This window comes from Sinocyclocheilus grahami, unplaced genomic scaffold (genome assembly GCF_001515645.1).
Source record: "Sinocyclocheilus grahami isolate Dianchi unplaced genomic scaffold, SAMN03320097.WGS_v1.1 scaffold1406.1, whole genome shotgun sequence".
NCBI lineage: Eukaryota > Metazoa > Chordata > Actinopteri > Cypriniformes > Cyprinidae > Sinocyclocheilus > Sinocyclocheilus grahami.
Genome location: NW_015506585.1, coordinates 205,380 through 227,972, shown reverse-complemented (window position 1 = coordinate 227,972; position 22,593 = coordinate 205,380). Strand labels below are relative to the sequence as shown.

At 35.7% G+C, this 22,593-nt stretch overlaps 1 protein-coding gene across 1 annotated transcript; it reads left to right on the top strand.

Moving 5' to 3' along the window:
* The first annotated feature begins 2,398 nt into the window (after positions 1–2,398).
* Positions 2,399–13,870, top strand: LOC107570028 (desmocollin-2-like). The gene is made up of 13 exons (XM_016256222.1): positions 2,399–2,563; positions 4,702–4,792; positions 5,537–5,727; positions 5,817–5,930; positions 6,075–6,230; positions 6,349–6,531; positions 7,497–7,960; positions 8,646–8,788; positions 11,096–11,317; positions 11,466–11,702; positions 12,427–12,542; positions 12,638–12,922; positions 13,506–13,870. The coding sequence occupies exons 1-13, from the start codon at positions 2,522–2,524 to the stop codon at positions 13,716–13,718; spliced, it is 2,457 nt and encodes an 818-aa protein (XP_016111708.1). The 5' UTR covers positions 2,399–2,521; the 3' UTR covers positions 13,719–13,870.
* The last annotated feature ends 8,723 nt before the right edge of the window (positions 13,871–22,593 follow it).

Sequence of the window (22,593 nt, the reverse complement as noted above, 5' to 3'; positions counted from 1 at the left end):
AGTGACACAACTTCCAATGCCCCCAAACTATATTTTAAATGTCCTGAAAACATCATGTTTAGGTAAGAAAATGTGTTGTTGTGATACATTTTTGTACATGCTGTTATAATGTTTCACACATTATGCATATATTTGTTTCATTTCAGCATTTACTGAGAGGTTGCAAAATGAGGGAAAGGAAATAAGAGACAGAGAGGGTCACATATCTGCGCTCAGAGAGTGAACAAACAGAGCGCAGAGTGATCTCTCGTGTTGAATTACATGCATGCTCATGCAGGCAGAATGCATTATCCTAAACAAAGCTGTGCTACATAATACTGAAGTACATATGTGAGCTGTCTGAAAATAAATCTGTTTGAGAGTGAAAATGGTTTGTGGTTTATGCTTGAGGTTTGGATGAATCGGGGACGTTCGCTGTCAGCGTGTATCAATAGCAGCTGCACCGTCACTGTCAATAGTTATCACATCCCATCTCACACTTGGTTGAGTGACTGGATTCTCTTTCTCATGCTCTCTCGGGTTTACTGTCTGTCTCTTTTGTCTTTCTCTTTTGCACACCATTCAGAATTGAATAAAGATTTCCAATTTGTGTTCCTGAATTTGAATTGAGGCAGCAAACTGGATGCAAAACTATAAATCTGAATCAAATTTAATGACATAGAATTAAAATGGAATGAAATTCATATAACTGATTTAAGCGTACATTTTAATATTACATCATTAAAAAAAAATTCTATTTGAATTACACATAAACTTGTTATCATATGTGGGGTATCCAGAAACTTTATTTATATTCATATTTATTTTTCTTTATATTTCTTTATATTTAATAAATTAGCTTTCATTTAACTGATCACAGAAACAAGAAATACAACTTTTCATTGAAAAACAATACCTGCCTTTGTCCATTGTTTGTTTGGGCACATATCCCTAACCCCCCTTCTCTGTCTCTCTTATCGGTTTTTCAGCAAAAAAAAAAAAAAAACGAGTTTAGAAATTGACACTACTATATGGCCAGAAAAAATTTAGGCAAATAAAGTTGCATATTTCAAAAAAATATGTTCAAATAATGGTGCTTTACGTAAAATGGTACAAAATAGGGCCTAAAAAGCTTAGTTTTTTCCCCCAGTGTTTTCCAAGAAACTCAACCTTCAGAAATGATGATAATCAACCTAATGAGGTCAAATATTATATGAGCTATTTAGTTTTCAATTCATGTTACATTAGATTTGCTAGTTTTGCAGACGTATAAATAAATAAATAAATTCTAAGCTGTGTGATTTTATTTTCTAGCAATGGGGCAAATCATATGATAACAAGGTTGCACACACGTTGGTTAATAATGTTGGTTTTAGGCATTTTCAAAATTCAACAGCCTGTTGTATGATTTTAATTGCTGGAAAAAGCCAATAAGGTCACAGCCCCTAAGGTTTAATGGGCCAAAACATTGAGAATACATCTTACTTTTCATGCAAAGTTGATTTTATGATCTAATAATTTATCTTATAGTTTGCACAGCAAAAACATCAGATTTGAGGCTCTAATGCTTTAAAAACTGCACCATATTGAAAGGTTCTAATAATGTCATTATTTGAACACTTTCATTGTTGCTCTCATGAGTGTCTAAATCATTTGCTCAGTCTAAGTCACTCTCTTATCAGTTCAAGAAGTGAAGCAGTGTTTTGGTTGACGTGAAGCACATCTTCTAATTTCCTGTCTTTTTCCCAGTCCCTTCCAATTCCTCGTAGCAAAACTGCATTCTGTAAGACTTTAGGTCAACGGGTCACATATTTTCATTTTAAGGCCTAATGCACCACTGATATTAAGAGGTGAAATACAGAGCCGCACGCTGGACCAGCTAGTAATTCAAAATGAATAAATCACATCCCACGTGAAAAAGGTGTGCACATGTGAGTGGTTTCAAGCTGGGTTTAAACATTTTTTTTTAATGGGCTTATTAGGTGATCAAATGCAAAAGTTGTAAAAGAGTTAATTTTCTTTGCTAAATGTGTAGCTACATGTGATGACTGTATGTATCATCATGAGTACCTCCTGCACTCCACCCAAAGAGATGAAGATTAACTGTGTCATGCATTAATCATGTCTGAAAAGTCAGATGGTACAACAGGTGAAAGTCTGTTCTGTTAAAGTATAACCTCCCTGTCTCTCTCTCTCTCTCTCACACACACACACACACACACACACACACACACACACACACACAAACTCAGAGGGAGTTTCAAGGGGCAGTTTGGGGTGGAGTCTAAGCCTTCCAGAGCTTCCCAAGCTAAGGAAGTCACGGGCAAAGCATAGTTCAACCTGTATAGTGTACTCAAGACTAACCATTCAGCCCCATTGATACAAAAAAGTGAGAGGCTGAGGCTCTGCCACCCCCATGTTAAAGACTTTAATGGCATGAGAGCCGCGCCGCACCCAGAGGACTTTATCCGAGCAGGTCTGTAGATACACGCAGTGCGGTGCAGTCCAGAGAAATTCAACACACACACACTCACACAGCAGGATGTATGAACGCGCGCTGTTCGCTCTCTGCCTGCTTACTCTGGTAAGTTAAAGTTGCGGTTGTCAAATGTTTTTTTGCTTTATTGTCATTTTGTTTTAGGTCACATATAGTTTTAGGCCTACCTGAATTCTTGCCGTATCCTAATTACCTTGGTAACCATAGTTTCCGTCAAAACGCTAGTTAGTTGTTATATTGTTATGCGCATTTTATTAATCGATATTTCGTCCTGTTTCCCCCCAAAATATCTAAACACCCTTAAATCAACATACATTTACTTGAGAAGATATTTTTTGTAAGATTATAGGAGAGTACTTGCTGTCAAATATGTTACTACATTTTAACTGTAGCTATATACTAAAATAAACTCAAGATGTAGGCCTATATACACAAGATGTTGACGGAAGTTTTATTATATTTTATATACTTATTCTCAAAATAAGTGTATTTTTATTTTTTATTACAGCAAAACAAATAGGCCTACTAAATTTAATGAATAGAATAATACATTTCCCCCCTACCTTTTTTTTTTTACAAACTATTTGGAAATGATTTAGATTGGATATTGGTTAATTGTGTGTTGTAGATTTCAAAGGGATGAAACTACAGTACTTGAACATTAACACTTTAGAATAAAAAGTTCTCACTAATTAATTATCTGCATTTGAAAAGCCTGATGGAATGTTGTTGTTGTTTTTTTCCCATCACACAATTTTGTTCCTATGTCTGCTTAGTATCATCCAGGGTGAAACTATGTTAAAATATGCTATTGTAAATGTCCTCATTCATTCATACATTCATTCGTTAATTCACTGTTTCGTATTTAGTTCACTGGGTCGGTCAGTTATTTTTATTTGTTAGTGATGGATCAATTAAAACCCAAATGTCATTTGTAAACTTTGTGATTTGCTGATATTGTTTAGGTTCATGCACTGGGGTAAACACCCAAAGGCACACTTTCTTTTTTGCATGTTTTATTGACTTGTTGGTGACACATGAAGACACAATGACAATAAACACTTAAGCAAAGTCAAATTCATTTTCACTTATTTTCAAGTGTTTAGATCTACAGGTTCCACTGGACAGGTCAGTCTTGTTTGGAGATAAGATAAAGCTGATATATAACCGAAACCCATAATATTACACCATGAAATGAGACGGAATACCCTATAGCAGCATGTAGAGTACTTGAAATCGGCGTTCTATTTTGGCATATGGTTAATGTTTCTTTGATAGTGGTTTTGTTTAGCTATGTTCTTATTGTATTTTATTATTTTATTTTATTTATTTATTTAGTCATTTAGCAGACGCTTCTATCCAAAGCGACTTACAAATGAGGACAATAAAAGCAGTCAAAACTAACAAAAGAGCAACAATATATAAGTGCAAATGACAAGTCTCGGTTAGCCTAACGCAGTACACATTGCAAGGTGTAAATATATATATATACACATACATATGCACACACACACAAAATCAAGTAGATAGAATAGAAAAAAATAGAAAGCTATATATATATATATATATATATATATATATACACATACATATGCACACACACACAAAATCAAGTAGATAGAATAGAAAAAAAATAGAAAGCTAGTGTTGTTTTTTGTTTTTTATTAAAAAAATAAAAAAAGAAGATACATATAGATAAAGTAGAATTAAAATAGAATAGAAAGTGTTAAGAGTTAGAGGGTAAATTAGCCACAGTTTCCCATGTCATTCTTGAGTTATGGGAGTCATTGTTTCGGTTCATCACTCTTTGTTTGCCACACACAAACAAAGGCACTGTGGTGTAATGCTTTCATACTATGTAGCTGTTTAGATCTGAATGAAACAATCAAGTAACAATGTGAGGTGGTTTGCTGTGTAAAACAAGAAAATAAGACAAAGGTACTGATTATTAATAATGTTTTTTGCAAGCCAAACACTCTAATACAGTATCTTAAATTATGACAATAAGGAGTAGGCTATATACTGTTTTAAAAGTTTTTAAAATAAATTCTAATTCCTACAATTAACATGATTCTGATAATCACAATCCTCGCCTGATTCATTAGAATTAGGATTTGAAGTAACGTGTTGTTTCAAACCACATTACTCAGGTTTTGCTCAATCACACTGGGGAATGTAATACACCCTTGATTCTCCCTCTCACTCACTTTCAATTCCTCCCTCAGGTGCTGTTTCAGAGCGCTGCATCTTGTGAGTTGAGGCCTGTGCTTGCTCAGGTTCCTAAGAGGTTGCCCGCCGGTTATGTCATTTCTGAAGGCAAGGAAGAATGTAAGATTTGTGATGTCACTGAGCCTTTTCATCCGAATGACATGAAATGATCTTGTCTGACTTTATGCAGACTAAGCTTTTCCTTCATTTGATGTTGCTAACGTTTACGTAAAGATAATTAATGGTAAAAGAATTTGCTCTTCCAAGAATGTTAAGTTCTGTCATCATTTACTCACCCTCATGTCGTTCCAAGACTGTGTGACTTTCTTGCTTCTATGGAATGAAAAAGGACCTTCAAATAGACACAAAAGCAGCATAAAAGTATCATAGAAGTCAAATGAAAATGAAAAGTCAACTGAATGGGAAGATTATCAGTAAATAATGATTTGCTTTCATTTAGCTTTAATTTTAAAGTTTTAGTAATTTTAGTACTTTATTACTGTTTTATTTCAGTTAGTTGCCAAATCAATAAGTCTAATTTCTTTCTTTTTTGTATTTTATTGCTTTTTTATTATTTTATATTAATAGTACGTTTTTTATTAAATGTTTTTTTTCCAGTTTTTTTTCAATTAACGGACATGTTTTGTAATACTTTTAGTTTTAGTTGACAATAGCAGCACTGGTGATACTTTTATGGTGCTTTTACATTCTTTTTTTGAACTTTGAAAGCTTTAGTGATATGATATTGGGTGGAAAACAAGTAATAGATTCAAACTACTTATGGTTTTGGAAAGACACAAGGCTTAGCTGTGGTATAATTTCCTGACTTTGTTGCATTTTTTTCCCCCACAGTGACTCTCAAAGGCTGTGAAGCCAAACCTGTGGCCTTTACTTCCAGTGACCCTGACTTCACTGTAAATACAGATGGAACCATTATCACAGTTCGTGGTTTGGAGATTACAACAAAGCGGTTTTCTGTACTGGTGCAGGATGAGAACAGATCGGATTGGAGGGTGGACATAATCCTGTCCTGTAAAGAGGAGGTAAAACTACAGCCTGTAATTCTTAACCATAAACCATTTGATCTGGATCAGCAGCATGAGGAATGTTTCTCTATATGTTCTGACTTCAGCTATCTCAGAAGTCCAGCAGTGCGGCTCACAAGCGTACTAAGAGAAGATGGAGACCGTTGCCTTTCTCTGTTGTTGAGAATGACAGCCCTCCATTCCCAAAGGAACTGGAGATGGTGAGACCTTGTATCATTAGCTATATCTCTTCTTTAGTCATTCCACTACTCCCTTCCCATTTCCTCCTCCCTTCCATGATCTCATTTTGACCTTTTGTTATACTTCCTATTCTTATGCTTACTGCTGTGTTCATCTTTTCTCAGATTGCGTCTGATTCTTCAGTAAATTACACAGTGTATTATCAGATCAGTGGGCAGGGTGTTACCACAGATCCTGTGGGCCTATTCATTCTGAACAAGAACAACGGCATGCTGAGTGTGACCAGGGCTGTTGACCGTGAGCAGTACCCACAATTCAGTGTGAGTCTGAACATTTCAGGCCTTATGCAGAGAACAGTGCACACGCTTATGGTCTGGAATATGATTAAAGCATCAGTACAACTAAATATGTCTGCTTCTCTTGTTTCTCTTGTTGTAGTTTAAAGCTCATGTATATGACGCAAGTGGCAGGGAAACAGATGAATTTCTGCCCATCATTGTGAATGTGGAGGATAAGAATGATAATGCCCCTGAATTCATAGGAGGTCGATTCTTCACCGTAGAAGAGCGTTGCAGGGCAGGTACGAAAGAGAAGGACAAAACATACATTCCTAACTATCAAGTACAGGCTTAATAATGTAATGCAAAACATGGTATATTATTCTATAGTAGTTGTCCATCATGGCAGTATAATTTTTCCATTGTATCCATTATCCATTGTATAACCATATTGTTTTACTCTAATGCAATAAAAATATTGTATTACGATAATAAAAATTATTGAAAATAATGGGAATAGTAAAAATAAAGTAAAAGGAAATATTCCAGAATGCATTAAAATGATAAGAATTGCTGGGTAAAATATTTTGAATAGTCTTGAAAATGATAGTCACAACTGGTGTTCTGTTAGTATTATTTGTATACTATTATAGTGTTTATTAATATTTGAAAAGTTTTTACTTTCAGATTTTCAGCTTTCATTAAATGTTAGTAATTTTGTTATGTGCTTTTGTCATTGTTATTTTTATTTCAGTTTTTTGTTTTAGTAAATGTAGTACTTAAACTCATGTTATTTTGTTAGTTGCCCAATGCAACATTTGTAATTTTACTGTTTTTAAAGTTTTTCATCTCAAATTTATATTTTATTTTATTTCAGCTTTATTTTAATTAATTTAGGAATTTAATTAAGGAATTTAAAAAAAAAATAATTTTAGTTTTAGTTAACAACAACAACACTGGTCAGTCACTAAGCAAAAAAAATATTAATGGTACAAAATATAAGCTTCATTGTCATTATGCCATATATAATTTATTATATATCATTTTAATAGTTTGCAGCAAATATATATATATACATATATATATATAATTTTTTTGGGGCAAGAAATAGATGTCCTTGATGAATCCGTTTTTGCAGAATTTGCACTTTGCTAGTATGTTCTTGTAGCAATAAGCTTCCGCTGAGGGTCATAGTCATTATCTTGAGAGCTCTCTCTTCACTCTCTGACAGGGTTGTGTTGGTTTTATTTATAGCGCCATTGCAGGGTTGTCTCACTATTTTAGAGCTGTTTGTGAAAACGCTTGTCTGTTGGATATGCATGTGCAGTTCAGCCACACCCTGTTATACTACAGCACATCCATCAGGTGTGTAAACACAGGTTCTTCTCTTCAAGGAGAATCCAAGGCAGAGCTTTTGACAACTCTTCACAGAATTGGTGCTTTTGGGTTAATAAGCAAGCTTTATGTAGATGTACCTGGGTAAATTCTCAATGTCCTCATTCCCCTTCTATTCTCTACTTTCAGGGATTGGATTTTGAAAAAACTCCACTGGTGAAGCTGGAAATAACTGCCCGTAATGAGGTTCCACTGGTTGGGCCTGACACTAAATGGCTCTCTGTGCCACTCGAGCTCAGTGTTGGAGATGAAGATGAAGGGCCAGAGTTCAACCCTGGCATTCTATATCTCAAAGTCAAGGAGAATGTTGCCAATGGAACCATCATTGGAACCTATAAAGCTCTGGACCCAGAAAATAAGAACAGCAATGGAATAAAGTATGTTCTTTGATGATGTGGGTTTTATTTGAGGTTAACTAAAGCAATAAGCCCCAAGAAGCCATGGTTTAGAGTGAATTTATAACAGCTAAGGGGCATTGTTAGGCACGACGCAAAGTGTTTTTAAAACGTTTATTCCATATATGTAGTACGTAATAAAACAAAGCAAATAAAGTGTAATGATATGAATAAAACAGTATTCTTCCACCAAACAATGTAGTTCCTCAGAAACAGTTGTAATAATTAACAAAAAAAAAAGTTGTGGTTCCAACAAAGTGGTTGCCAGGCAACACACAGAAGTAAACAAAGGTGTATGTTTGTAGTGTAATTTACAACAGCTTAGTTCGAACCCGGCTCAACCAATCAGAATCAAGGACTGGAACTATCCGTTTTATAATAAAGAATTCCATTTAAAGCACCGCCATTGGTCTTCTGTTCTGTTGTGCTCTGACTAGCTGTTTTTGAAGACAAGCAAGAACATGTCTCATGCAAATGCTTCCAAAGAAATGAATAAAAAAACATTCTAATTATACAGGGCTTTAAGATTTTAAATTTTTCTTTTAAAGCATCTAGTGTCTTTATATATGACATCAGAGTGTATTATGGTAATGTAATAGTAAATGAAACAACTTTATACCATATTTTGAATGCACTTTCTCACTTTTCTATTCCATTCATGTGTAAGGTACTATAAGATGACTGACCCTGGTAACTGGATCACTGTGGTGGAGAACACTGGAGAACTGAAAACAGCCAATACTATAGACCGAGAATCACCGTTGGTCCACGAGAATATGTACAACATAACCATCAGAGCTGTGGATGAGAGTGAGTCTGGACTTTATGTCACACACTTGACAACATTATTAGATTAAATTTAAGATATTAGTTTAATAATCTGTGGACATTCAGCACAACACACACCTATGCCCCACTGTTGGTGTATTTCTGAGTACACACTGTACTCTATTGTTCTATGAATAGGTGTGTGTGTGTTTTCTCTGGCTGTTAATGAAAGACCATTTGTTTGGGTGTGGTTGGGTAGAAATAGCTTCAGGCCTCTGAGAAGATTTCGTCAGTATTTTGTGGTGTAATATAACATGTCTTTCTGATGATTATCCACATGTCCTACCTGACACTACATGTTCTAAACACTGAACGTTGTTGAATGGCATTCCAGGAAGAACTGAGTACATTCGCCCCTCTTGAACTCTTATGTGCCTTTTACGTTTGATTTTTTGTCTTTGGACGTCATCAGGTTGCTATGCTGTTAATGGGTGTTTTTGCTGCTTGCTGGCCTAATTTTATCGGCAGACTGTGTGATTGGTCATAGCTTTTGAGAAACGTTTCACAAATCATGTGCATGTATGTAAAACCTGTTTATGTGTGTTTTCTCTGGCTGTTAATGAAAGACCATTTGTTTGGGTGTGGTTGGGTAGAAATAGCTTCAGGCCTCTGAGAAGATTTCGTCAGTATTTTGTGGTGTAATATAACATGTCTTTCTGATGATTATCCACATGTCCTACCTGACACTACATGTTCTAAACACTGAACGTTGTTGAATGGCATTCCAGGAAGAACTGAGTACATTCGCCCCTCTTGAACTCTTATGTGCCTTTTACGTTTGATTTTTTATCTTTGGACGTCATCAGGTTGCTATGCTGTTAATGGGTGTTTTTGCTGCTTGCTGGCCTAATTTTATCGGCAGACTGTGTGATTGGTCATAGCTTTTGAGAAACGTTTCACAAATCATGTGCATGTATGTAAAACCTGTTTCAAAAAAAAGGGGGATTTTGAGACAAAGAAATAGTCACAATGTGACATACTGTAAAAAGTTGTGAGATGAGAAGTCGCAGTTTTGAGATATAAAGTCACAATTGTGAGATAAAGCATCGCAACTGTGAGATGTAGTCACAATTATGATATACTGTAAAGTCGCAGTTATGAGAAAGTTGCAAATAAGAGATAAAAACATGCAATTAAGAGATTTGAAGCCATTTTTGTAAGAAAGTTAGAATTGTGAGATAAAGTTTCACAATTATGAGAAGCTTGCAGCTATGAAATATCAAGTTGCAATTGTGAGATATGTAGTGACAATTGTGGGATATAAAGTCTCAATTATGAGATATGAAGTTGCCATTTTGAAAAAGTTGCAATAAAGAGATAAATAGACACAATTATGAGATGTGAAGCAATGATTGCAATAAAGTTGCAATTATGAGAAACAAAGGTGTCACAATTATGAGAAAAAGGGTTGCAATTGTGAGATATAGTTGCAACTGTTAGATATTTAGTCACAGCTGCACAGACTGTGTGATTGGTCATAGCTTTTGAGAAACGTTTCACAAATCATGTGCATGTATGTAAAACCTGTTTCAAAAAAAAGGGGGATTTTGAGACAAAGAAATAGTCACAATGTGACATACTGTAAAAAGTTGTGAGATGAGAAGTCGCAGTTTTGAGATATAAAGTCACAATTGTGAGATAAAGCATCGCAACTGTGAGATGTAGTCACAATTATGATATACTGTAAAGTCGCAGTTATGAGAAAGTTGCAAATAAGAGATAAAAACATGCAATTAAGAGATTTGAAGCCATTTTTGTAAGAAAGTTAGAATTGTGAGATAAAGTTTCACAATTATGAGAAGCTTGCAGCTATGAAATATCAAGTTGCAATTGTGAGATATGTAGTCACAATTGTGGGATATAAAGTCTCAATTATGAGATATGAAGTTGCCATTTTGAAAAAGTTGCAATAAAGAGATAAATAGACACAATTATGAGATGTGAAGCAATGATTGCAATAAAGTTGCAATTATGAGAAACAAAGCTGTCACAATTATGAGAAAAAGGGTTGCAATTGTGAAATATAGTTGCAACTGTTAGATATTTAGTCACAGCTGCAAGATATAAAGTTGTAATTATGACATATAAAGTCACAGTTATGAGAAAGTTGCAGTTGTCAGATGTGAAGTCATATTTGTAAGAAATTCGCTGTTGAGATAAATTTGTCACGATTATGAGAAATAAGCTCACAGTTGTGAGAAATAAAGTTGTGCATTGTCATCCAGTTGTATTCTGGCAATTTTGTTCTCTAAAGTCACATGAAATTCACTGGAATCTCTCTTTCCTCAGGTAAGAAGACAGGAAAGGGGATGGTTAAAATCCAGATTGAAGACGTGAATGATAACATGCCTGTGATTCCGGGTACTGACCTGATCATGTGTAGTAAGGATGATATGCTGAGCTCAGTTCTGGTTGAAGCTGTGGACATGGACCAGCGACCTTACTCTACTCCCTTCATTTTCGAACTTGGAGCAGATCAAGATGGGAAGTGGAAACTGAAGGATACTACAGGTAAGGATAGAGGGTTGTGATGGGGGTTTATCAACATTTTTTATGATAAAATTTCTCAATATAGCAATAACGAACAAAGGCTGATAAATGGAAAGCAGAAGAGTTGCAGTATGATTACAGACATCATGTCTTTCCTCCTCTAATGCAGAATCATCTGTGGTGCTGGAACAGGCAGTGGCCATGCCTACCGGTCTCTACAGCGTCCCTCTCTTGGTGAAGGATCTGCAAGGAGTTGGGAAAGAACAGACCGTGAATGTGCGAGTGTGCACCTGTGAGAGGGAGGAAAATGGGTTGGGAATATGTGGAGCTCGGAGTGCCTCTTCCTCTTTGGGCAGTTTGGGAATCCTTGCCTTAGTTCTTTCTGGCCTGCTGCTGCTGCTCTTAAGTGAGTGCCCCCTTCTGGCTATGAGCACCATTTATTTACAGATTTGCAATTTAAAGTAATTGTTTTATATTTTAATATATATATATAAAAAAAAAGTATTCCTGTGATGTAAAGCAGAATTTTCAGTATCATTACTCCTTCAGTGTCACATGATCCTTCAGAAATCATTCTAATATGCTGATTTGGTGCTCAAGAAACATTTCTGATTATTATCAATGTTGAAGAGTTGTGCTGCTTAATGGAAAAGGGGATACATTTTTTAAGGATTATTTGAGGAATAGAAAGTTCAAAAGAGCAGCATTCAATAGAATTTTTGCAGCAACTTTAGATCAATTTAATGCATCCATTAAAAAAAAGTATAAAAATATATATAAAAAACAGAAATCTTACTGTCCTTAATCTATAAATACAAGTCCAAGGGTCTGAGACTACTAGTGAAAATGCTTCTTTTTAGTTTTTTTTTCTCCATTTTAAATTTTTTTATTTTACAGATTATATATATCAGCATAAATCAACAAAAACAAAAAGTTGGATTTAAATTTTAACATGAATTCCAGATTTTCTGGGTATTCAGTCTTAAATTGTTTTTTTTTTCTTTCAAAACATGTCAAAGTTGATTTAAATGGTTGGTTTAAATAGGTTTAAATAGATTTTTCATTGTACACCTGAAAATGATTCTCAGAAACACCAGTAAATTTGCCTTCTTTTTTTCTTGCCGTTTCAGGTCTGTTGCTCATCTTCATATGCAGTACTAAGAGAGACAAGCTGTACATTAGTGATGACACAGGAACAGGAGGAATGCTGCTGAAATCCAACACTGAGGCTCCTGGTGAAGAAGTGGTAAGAAAAACACCTCCTTTTAAATGGTTAAATTAAGCAGAGAAACCGCTGGAAGAGTTTGACCATATTTGGTTCGAATGTCTCTCTCTTTTTAGAAAGATGGAGCTTTGATGATGATTCCTGGGGCAGAGGTAGTGGACGGGTCTCTACAGAGCGGCCTCATGGAAAGTAAGAACGTGACTTCAGCTTCAGGACGCCAGGGGCAGCAGTTTTTCCAGGGAGGAGGCGTGTACAACACCACCACTCAGGAGTTTGGGACAGAAAAGTTCTACTCATCCGGGCGCTATGATAACAACATTTATGGCAACAACACGTTACAGAAATTATCAAATACGAGTGCTCTGGACACATGGAAAACCAATGGGCGCTACTTGGACAGAGTGAGCTGAATTAACATTTTTAACTGAATTAATTACATGATATTCTGATTAATTAAAGGGGTAAGTTGAAAATTTGAAAGTTGAAAATGAAAATTCTGTCTTCCAAAATGTACTCACCCTAGTGTCATTCCAAAGCTGTATGGCCTTCTTTCTTCTATGGAACACAAAGTTGGTAAAAAAACAAAAAACAGTATTTCAAAAAAATACTATATATGTCAGTGGGAACTGAACTGTATTTCTTCAAAATATCTTCTTTTGTGATCAGCAAAAATTCATACAGGTTTGGAACAACATAAGGGTAAATGATGACAGATTTCATTGGACTATCCCTTTAATTGAATTAACAATATTATGTGGATAGATTTACACCATAACCATAAGCAGCATATATTTTGCAAAAAATAAAAAATAGTAATTATAGTATTCTCAATAATTTGCAATACCCCTGTAAATTATAATCTGACTAGCAAAGTTGTTACATTTATTCACCCAGGAAATTCATATTTCAAACTCTCTCCGCTTTTCATTCATGCACCACTGAAGTTATTATGTAACCTAACTTGCAACCCTTATTTTGTGACAGAAACTGGCTTACTTCGGAGATGAGGAGGAGGGGAGGTATGCGGATGACCTGCTGAAGACTTATGGGCATGAGGGGATGGGATCACTTGCAGGATCTGTAGGATGTTGTAGCATCTTGGGTGAACAGGAATCATTGGACTTTTTGAACACTCTCGGCCCCAAATTCAAACCACTGGCTGACGTGTGCTACACGACGAATCGAACCGGAAACTAAATCGAGATGTGACTGAGATGAGAGAGTGCCGTATGCTGTTGGCCAGGGGCCTTCAAAGCTCACTGCAGAAAATCATGCTCCTGATCAGTATTTTTGCCTTGTTTTCCAGTAAAAATATTGAAACATCCGTAAAACAAGATTAATTTATTTGAGAAGCAAAAAAATAAAATAAATTTTTCTTTTGACTCAACTGCAAACATTTTTGTTGTTGTTGTATTAGAGCAGGGGTGGCGAACGTCGGTCCTGGAGAGCCGCAGCCCTGCAGAGTTTTGCTTCAACCCTAATCAAACACACCTGAACAAGCTAATCAAGGTCTGATGGGTTACTAGAAAGCTACAGGCAGGTGAGTTTTAATTAGGGTTGGAGCTGTACTCTGCAGGGCTGCGGCTCTCCAGGACCGGAGTTCGCCACCGCTGTATTAGAGTATGTCTCTTTAAATGCAAATGAGCTGCTGCTCCCCACCCCCTTTTCCAGAATAGAGCTGCGCAATTACAGCTTGTACCTGCTAAAAAAACGTCTGTTTTGGTTCTGATTATCATGTGTATTGCTCTGAAATCATGCGTTTTAAGCCATATTAGTTTAAACTTCTGATATATGGTTTTCTGAGTGTACACGTACAGAAAGCAGCTGTCACAGCATGTGAGTACTAAACTAAGTTCTCATTCACACACAAGTTTACGTTAAAAACACACATGAGTTACAAAAACAGTCGGTTATGAATGTGAAGGTAAACAGCTGGGAAATAAATCGCATGTTTATTTTAGATCTGTGTGGCAGGAGAATACAGTAAATTAATTAATAAATCCACTGCTCTCTTGTCTCCTCTGAGGCTGGGACTCTAAATAGTGTTCTGTGCTCATCTGTGCAGCCAAAGACAGAACAGTTAGCATGTTTTGCACAAACTTTCGCCATGGCATTAGAGCTGGTACACCGTTGTAGCTTGCGAAATCAAAATGATGGCACCGTGGGTGGAAATTTACAGAGTAAGGGGCGGTAATATTATAATGAGATCCCTTTGCAACGTCACTAGGGGAGAGATCAGACATGCTTGTTTTTTCAGACGCTTGCAGAAAAAGGCTTACCAAAACAAAGTTACTGGGTTAATCTTTTTCACGTTTCCTTGGTTGGTAAATGCACCAGGGACCTGATTATAGCACTTAAAACCTGGAAAAGTCAGATTTTCATATGTCACTTTTAAGTAAATGTATCTCGTTTTGAGAGTTTAGTTATCTTTACTGGAAAACAAGATACTGATTTAGAAAACAATTTGTGCAGTACATGCGTTTCAGCTGGATTAATCAAGTGCCTGTGTGTGTCTTTTAACTTTTAAGTTTTTAAGTGTGTGAATGATGCAAATAAGCTTTTCAGTAATTGTTCACTACCTTTTGCTCTGCTTTGCAAACCTCTTCCTCACAGAGCTGAGGAGGAATAGTTTCCATATTACAGAAGATATGTTATTCTCTCCCCGATTGATTGCGATTCTCAGCCATGTGAAGTATTAACTGAGTCTATATTTATAAGACCATGATGAAGTGGGTTCATAAACTTTTTTTTGGGCAACGTGTGGAATTCAAAGTGCTCTTCAGCTCCAAAAGCACTTAGACCCAACATCAACTCTGGACATTGAACTCATCTTTAGGCCATGATGTATTACTGGAGTTTTTGTGTTATTTTCTTACAACATTAAACAGTATAGTTGCTAAGGGATTTTTAATTTCAATGAAAAGAAACCAAATATTTTGTATGTAAGTCACTTTATGCTTTAAATGAAGATATAGGTGAAAGGTGAAAGAACAGGTAAATTTGGGGAAAACTACTTAGAAGTAAATTTATTTTAGCTCTTAAGATATTTCAGTTTTGTTCTGACAGCGCATTTTACGATTTGTTGTATTTGTGGTAAATATCATTAACATAGATATTTAGAGGGTTGTTCTGATTTTAGATTTAAAGGGATATTCTTTGTAAATATTTTAATACAATTTATTACACACCCTATATTATTGTCGAGTACTTTCTTTATGCTGCAAAGGGACATTTATAATTAACAGGCATATTTTCACACATTCCAGGGTTTGGAATGATGGTAATCCAGGGTTAAGCACAATGTGAAAAGCCCTGAAGGGTGAATGTTCATCTACCTGGGGTTAAAAGCAGGTCAGAAGGACGATAACGAACAGTGTGAAAAGCCCTACTGTTTAATGCTGAACCAACTTGGCAAAAATACAGTTACACAGAGACTATAATGGCAAAACATTATGCTATGAAATTAATGTCTGAAGTATGAAATTCTGAATATAAAAATAAAAATATGATGGTACATATACAAAAATATGAACATAAAACAGTGACTGACGGTAATTTTTACTAAGTAGCCCACTTTGGTAGCTATACTTGAAGTAGCTACTTTATCATTTGTTTCATTTTGGTAAACTTTTACTAAAAACATAATAAAAACTTTGTTTCTATTTCAAACTGAAGAAATTAAAACCATTCTGGTAGCAATGATAGCAATGTCCGGTTTGTGAACAATTTTTTAAATTTTTTTGGACACGGGTAACTTCACAAATTATAATGAATGTATCATTTATGAAATTCCGAGTTCCCAGTGTAAGGATGGTTTCCCTACGGTGGTTCAGGCTGTAGGATTGCCGAATGACTAAAGAAACGTTGTCAGCACGATGGTATAAAACTGTACATTTCTAGTCTATTACCACCCACTGCCACTTATACCAACGACGGAAATAAGCGCAGTTAGAATAGCTACATATGTGGGAGAGCATTGCTATTGAGTGACTATTGTATTGCAATAGGTATCACTTTAATATTAACCTTGAATCAAGACTATTTAACACATAATTAATAATTGAAATGGTTTAATAACAATATTTTGTTATGGTTACACTTGAATTGGTTATAAAATAGATGAAGGATGGTAAAGCATAGTTAATTGTACCCAACATGTAAAATATTACCTGAGAGAAAGAGATAGAGAGAGGGGGGAATAGAGAGAGGAAGAAAAAGAGGGAGAGAGGGCAGAGACCCAAGAAGAGCTCCAACAAAGAAAAGAGACAGAGCAACAGTTACAGTCCTCTTTTATCCCTTCCTTGACCATGTGACTAAAAACCAAATGTGAGACATTAAAACTGACCAATCAGCAGTTTACAACTTCACCCACTGGGCATAAGGTGTGACAATTAGCAGACCCCTGATGTATACACATGTTGGCCTACAGGCCTTGATCGATATCAGCACTTCTGTGCCTTCAGGAATGCCAAATGGCCCTTTTGTTACTGAAGATAGGTTTGGGACAGGAAAGTAGAAGTCTTTGATACATTTTGACCTTAAACCAGTTTCCAAGTTCCCAGTTTTGTTTCCAAATTGGAGTTCCGACTCGGAATCTCTGAGGATTCGCAATAACTCAAACTTCAGAATCCAATATGGCTGCTCAGAGCATCACCAGAAGAGAAACAGTAGTAATATATGGTTTATTAGCACTTATGTTTGTCTGTGTTTCAATAGACTCAGTGGTGCACACACACAGTGATATCCAACCTCTATTTGTGGACATGATACTTCAGTACAGTATCATCTGTGCACAACACCGCTTTTTATGTGTTTTTAATCGACTTGTATTGCTAACAATGGACGTGCCCATCTTGGTTTTCTGACTTCTCTCCTGGAACATGGTCCACTTGGTTGTGACGTCATTCCCAGCTCCGACATCTGACTTCCAAGGTAAATCAAATGCAGCAAATAACCTGGTCTGAGCGAGTCTCCAGTTGACCCTCTCCAGGGCCCAAAAACACCCTCAGACCTCAGAGGGTTAACAACTCCAGTGAATTGCTCATGTCTGATTCAAAATCAGCCATGAACCGGTAGCAATATGATCCTCAGAGTTTGAGTGTGCAGAGGATTTGACAGATAGCATAACAATTTAAGTAATAATGCTGATTTTTTAATCATGTTTATTGTAAGTAAATATATATTTTATACATGTACATTACCAACCTTTTTTTTCCTTCTTACTTTTGTATGGTAGTGTATTACGGTTTCCACAAAAATATTAGGTAGTAAAAATGGTAATTGAAAAGGATCGTGTGACACTCAAGACTGCAGTAATGGCTCCTGAAAATTCAACTTTTTAATTCTTTAACAGGAATAAATTACATTTGAAAATATATTAAAATAGAAAACAGCTATTTTAATGGTTGATCTGTGAATTTAACTATTTCACAATATTACTGTTTTAGTGTATTTTTGATCAAATAAATGTAGCTTTGGTTAAGTGAAATCAATTGTCTGGGGTTGGATTTTGTCCCACTGCTCTCTTACAGAGAATCTGATCTGAAGCCCTTTTCTTTGTGTGAGACAGGACTGTTAAAGCACTGGGACTGAGCTGCTGTTGCTGAGTGTGTATATCTGTTGTTATTTAGTGTGTCATTCTCAATGTCCCTGAAGTCCAAGTGTAATATCTGTGCCAGTGCCCTGTGAAGTATCTCCCCATGGTCTCGGCCTTTGAAAATGGAAGAATTGAATTGATTTAATATTTAATGAAAAGTCTCAGTCAGTCAGATTGCCAGATAATTCATTCTTTATTCAAGGAAACACCCACAGTCTGAACACAAAGAGGCCTCTTTAAACTAATAGCAAGAAGTTAAAGCAGAAAGGAATCATGTGTGTCTGTTGGTCTCAGATCTCATATAGCAGGTAACCGGAGAAGATACCGACTTTGTGAGTCCCTCTTGCTTAGTTCACTGTTGCTCAGCCGAACATACAGGCGGCCTCCAGCTTTCAGCTGCAGCACATTGTTGCTTGCACCTGTATGAAGAACGTCCACTGCCACTGCACTCGCCACAACCTAAAACACACAACCGTGGAAATGAGCAGATTTATCAGACTTATTATGCTGCAATATAATATTTTATTATGTAGCAGCCGTTTTATAAAAGCAATAAGGCAGGAGATTTTACGGTCATTTTTTTTTAAACAAAAAAAGTGTTTATAAAATTGTAGTGCTTACAAATGTAACGTGTTAATTTAAAATTTAAATTCAATACAACAATTTTAACAATAACAATTTTAAAACATATACAAATTTTAATGTTTCTCTCTCTTTTTTTTTAAATCAAGGGATTGTTGCAATTATACTATTCCCAGTTTATGTTTTTAACAGAAAGAAATACATTTGCATAAGGTGTTGTGAATAAAGGAAAAATATATTTACTTATTTAAGCATTATAAAAATACATTTTAATTAAATTGATGCACTGTATAAACCTGAATATAAACAATAAAAAAATATTAATAGATTGTAGGAAAAAAATACCTATGTTAAAACAAATAATATTTTGTAAATGGCTGTAGTAAATTTCCAATTACTTAACATTTTGTATTTACACTACTGTTCAAAGGTTTGCGGTCAGTAAAATTTATTTATTTTTTAAGAAATATTTTTATTCAGCAAGGACATAATAAAATGATAAAAAGTGACAGTAAAGACATTTATATTGTTACAAAAGATTTCTATTGCAAATAGAAATAGCTTTGTAATTATCAAAGAATCCTGAACAACTGTTTCCATAAAAATATCAAGCAGCACAACAGTTTTCAACATTGTTAATAATAAGAAATGCTTCTTGAGCATCAACTGAACATATTAGAATGATTTCTAAAGGATCATGTGACACTAATGTAACGGGGCTGACGAGACGTGAGACGTGCGGATCCATATGCAAAGCTTTATTTGGAGAAGACAGGGACATGGTCATAAGACAGGCAGGGTAAACAGTGGCAACCAGGAATATGGCGGGCAAGACACAAGAATAATCCTAGGGCTAGCGTGGGTCGACGATAGGCAGACAGGGGCAAGGCTAAAGGGAGAAGTCCAGGAAAACAGGCGAAGATCAAAACCGGAGAAAACAGACAAGGCAAGGCAAAACTAGGCTAAGGCTAAGGCTAAGGCTAAGGCTAAGGCTAAGGCTAAGGCTAAGGCTAAGGCTAAGGCTAAGGCTAAGGCTAAGGCTAAGGCTAAGGCTAAGGCTAAGGCTAAGGCTAAGACCGAAGGAAACAGACAAGGCAAAACTAGGCTAGGAAACGACTTAGGGCTCTGTAGAGTAGCTATCGCTAGGAGAGTGATAATCGCTAGACAACACTCGGCAGAGGGAAGGAAACAGAGTGAGTGTTAAATAGTGAGGGAGTGATATGAAACAGCTGGGTGCAATCAGTGTAAACAGCTGTGTGCAATCCATGCTGAGTGCAATCAGTGCAATGAATGATGGGATATGTAGTCCGGAGAGATGTGCAACAGTGTGTAGTGCGAGAGTCAATGAAATTGGAAGTTCATGGACCGGATTCGTGACAGATAAAGACTGCAGTAATGATACTAAAAATTCAGCTTTGCAATCACAGGAATACATTACATGTTACAATAATTTAAAATCTTAAGATATAAATGGTCCTTTTTATGAATAAACATTTTATCATACACATAAACATTTGATCATACTTCGGTGTGATACAGTAGAAATCAAGGGTAACCAAAATAGTTTGGTAACATTCTACAAAATATCTTTTGTGTTCCACAGAAGAAAGTAAGTCATACAGGTTTGGAACAACATGAGTGTGAGGAAATTATGACAGAATTTAATAGCAGTCAATTTTAGTTCAAAATCATTGCTTTAATGTCAAGTGCATTTCTGTGTGACAAAAATGCATTATTTTGTTGCATTTGCCGTGAATTCAGTAATATTTCATAATTTTTTTGTGTCCTGTTTTATTTATTCATTTATTTACTCCAGTTTAGGGCTCTATAACCCAGCAAATCATTCACAGGGGAATTCGTAGGCCGGATGGGCTGGATTTGTCCAGGGCTGAAATTTAACCCCAGTCCAGCCCTGCAGTCAGGTCTATTGCAGCAGCATGGATTATGTTTATGAATGAAAGGTGCCTTAGACCTCTCAGTGTGTCTCTTCATGACCAGCAGTCCCACACACAACCACCTGAGGTCATCAGTTACCATGACCACACACACACACACGCACGCGCGCGCACACACACACACACTTATATGTGAAGTTGTGTTTGTTCTCTGCTGAGGGTCATTTGGATCATGTTTGCATTACTTACTTTTTATTTATTTATTTATACTCAATTTTTACAGTAATAATCACTTTACATGTACATAGTAAATTCAGTCCCTTTATAAAAATAAAAAATAAAAATAAATAAATAAATAAAAATACACCAATAGGTCAATAAATATAGCATAATTAGACATAAGTCTATTTTTTTAAACCATTGGAACATTGCTTTTTATTGTTTTAAATAGGTATTATGTTGTTAAATGTAAAAAAATGCATTGGGCTTAAAAAAAGTTATCTTAAAACAATATATTTTAAATTAAATGCACTGGCAGTTACAAATAAGGCTATTTCCATTTTCAAAACCCCCTCATGCTTTCAGTTCTGTATTGCTTAAGGCATTCCACTTAAGCAACTTCTCATTATGACCCATTATGTGTGACAAAACCACTAAGAAGAGTTTTGTAAGAGAACACACCTTTAAATATTTTCACAATTACTACATGGAATAAATACTATATAAACCCAGTGATATGTATCCACATGTAACAACAATCACCACAATCCTTTTTTTGTTTCAGCAGAGTTTCCCCATAATTTTTTATTAGTTGCCATTGATTAAAGGCTGTTTGTGTAAAGAGTGCTTTAGGAATGATGAATTAAACATGATCACTTTAACAAAATATATCTTTAGTGAGGAAGAGTTTTCTGCTATTTTAGACTCCCAAAGGATCTAATTAAAAGCTTAAATAAGGTAATTTTAACATTCACTAAAGCATCCGGAGAGACTGTGGCAGGAGAGGGAAAGTAAAAGATCTGTTTAAAAAAAAGAAAAAAAAGAAAAGCTTAATAAAAACGTCTTTGCATCAGATGTGCGTATCATGGATATATAGGGTCTTATAGGAAAAGCTGCATGTTTGTAAGAAACAAATCCATCATTAAGATGTTTACTTGTGGATTATTGTGATGTTTTTATCAGCTGTTTAGACTCTCATTCTGACGGCACCCATTCACTGCAGAGGATCCATTGGTGCGAATTTATGTGATGCTAAAGGACTCAAAATCTGGTCCTATGAAGATATAAACTCATCTACATCTTGGATGGCTCTAGTGTGAGTCAATTTTCAGCACCTTTTCCATTCATAAGAAGAATAAAAAAATTGTTTTTTTAAAGTGTCATCATATAGCCTATTGTTGTTCCAAACCTGACTTTATCCGTGAAAATAAAGAAAGTATTTTTAAGTATGCTGATAACACAACAGTTGTATTTACCACTTACTTTGATTGTATGGACAAATTGAAGTGAACTGACAAATTGAGTGGGATTTTGCCGTTTTGCATTTTAGGATTGCACCTCAATTTGGCACAAGAGTATGCTCGTATCCAGTTAAAATGGTCCTGTAAATGTCCCCTCTGCAGGACGCTTTCAAATCCCTCAGTGGGACTGCTGGAATTGTCCATAAATCTGATTTAATCATGTTCCTCTCCATCCACCCTTAGCACAGCAAGAGACATCATTTTCTTTTTACTGGCATGTGCAAACATTCAAAAATGTCTCCAGTGGCTGCTGTTCATGCCAAAGAAATATCTGCTTCATTGAGATGATTTACGCAGACACTGGGAATAAAGTCGTGAGGGTTGGCAACTAACTAGCATTTTATTCTCGAAAGAAGATCTTTTTTTGCAGTCCATAATAAAAATGATGCAATCGATGAAAGCCTTATTTAATGTGCTATTTCCGCCCCTAATGTCTAAAGAGTCTTCACGGCAGCAATGTGCCTTATTAAAACAGAAAT

Coding starts and splice junctions, on each gene's coding strand:
- LOC107570028 (XM_016256222.1), top strand. CDS start 2,522: ATGTATGAACGCGCGCTGTTCGCTCTCTGCCTGCTTACTCTG. Junction 4,793..5,536: donor CGGTTATGTCATTTCTGAAG/GCAAGGAAGAAT, acceptor TTTCCCCCACAG/TGACTCTCAAAGGCTGTGAA. Junction 12,543..12,637: donor AGGCTCCTGGTGAAGAAGTG/GTAAGAAAAACA, acceptor CTCTCTTTTTAG/AAAGATGGAGCTTTGATGAT.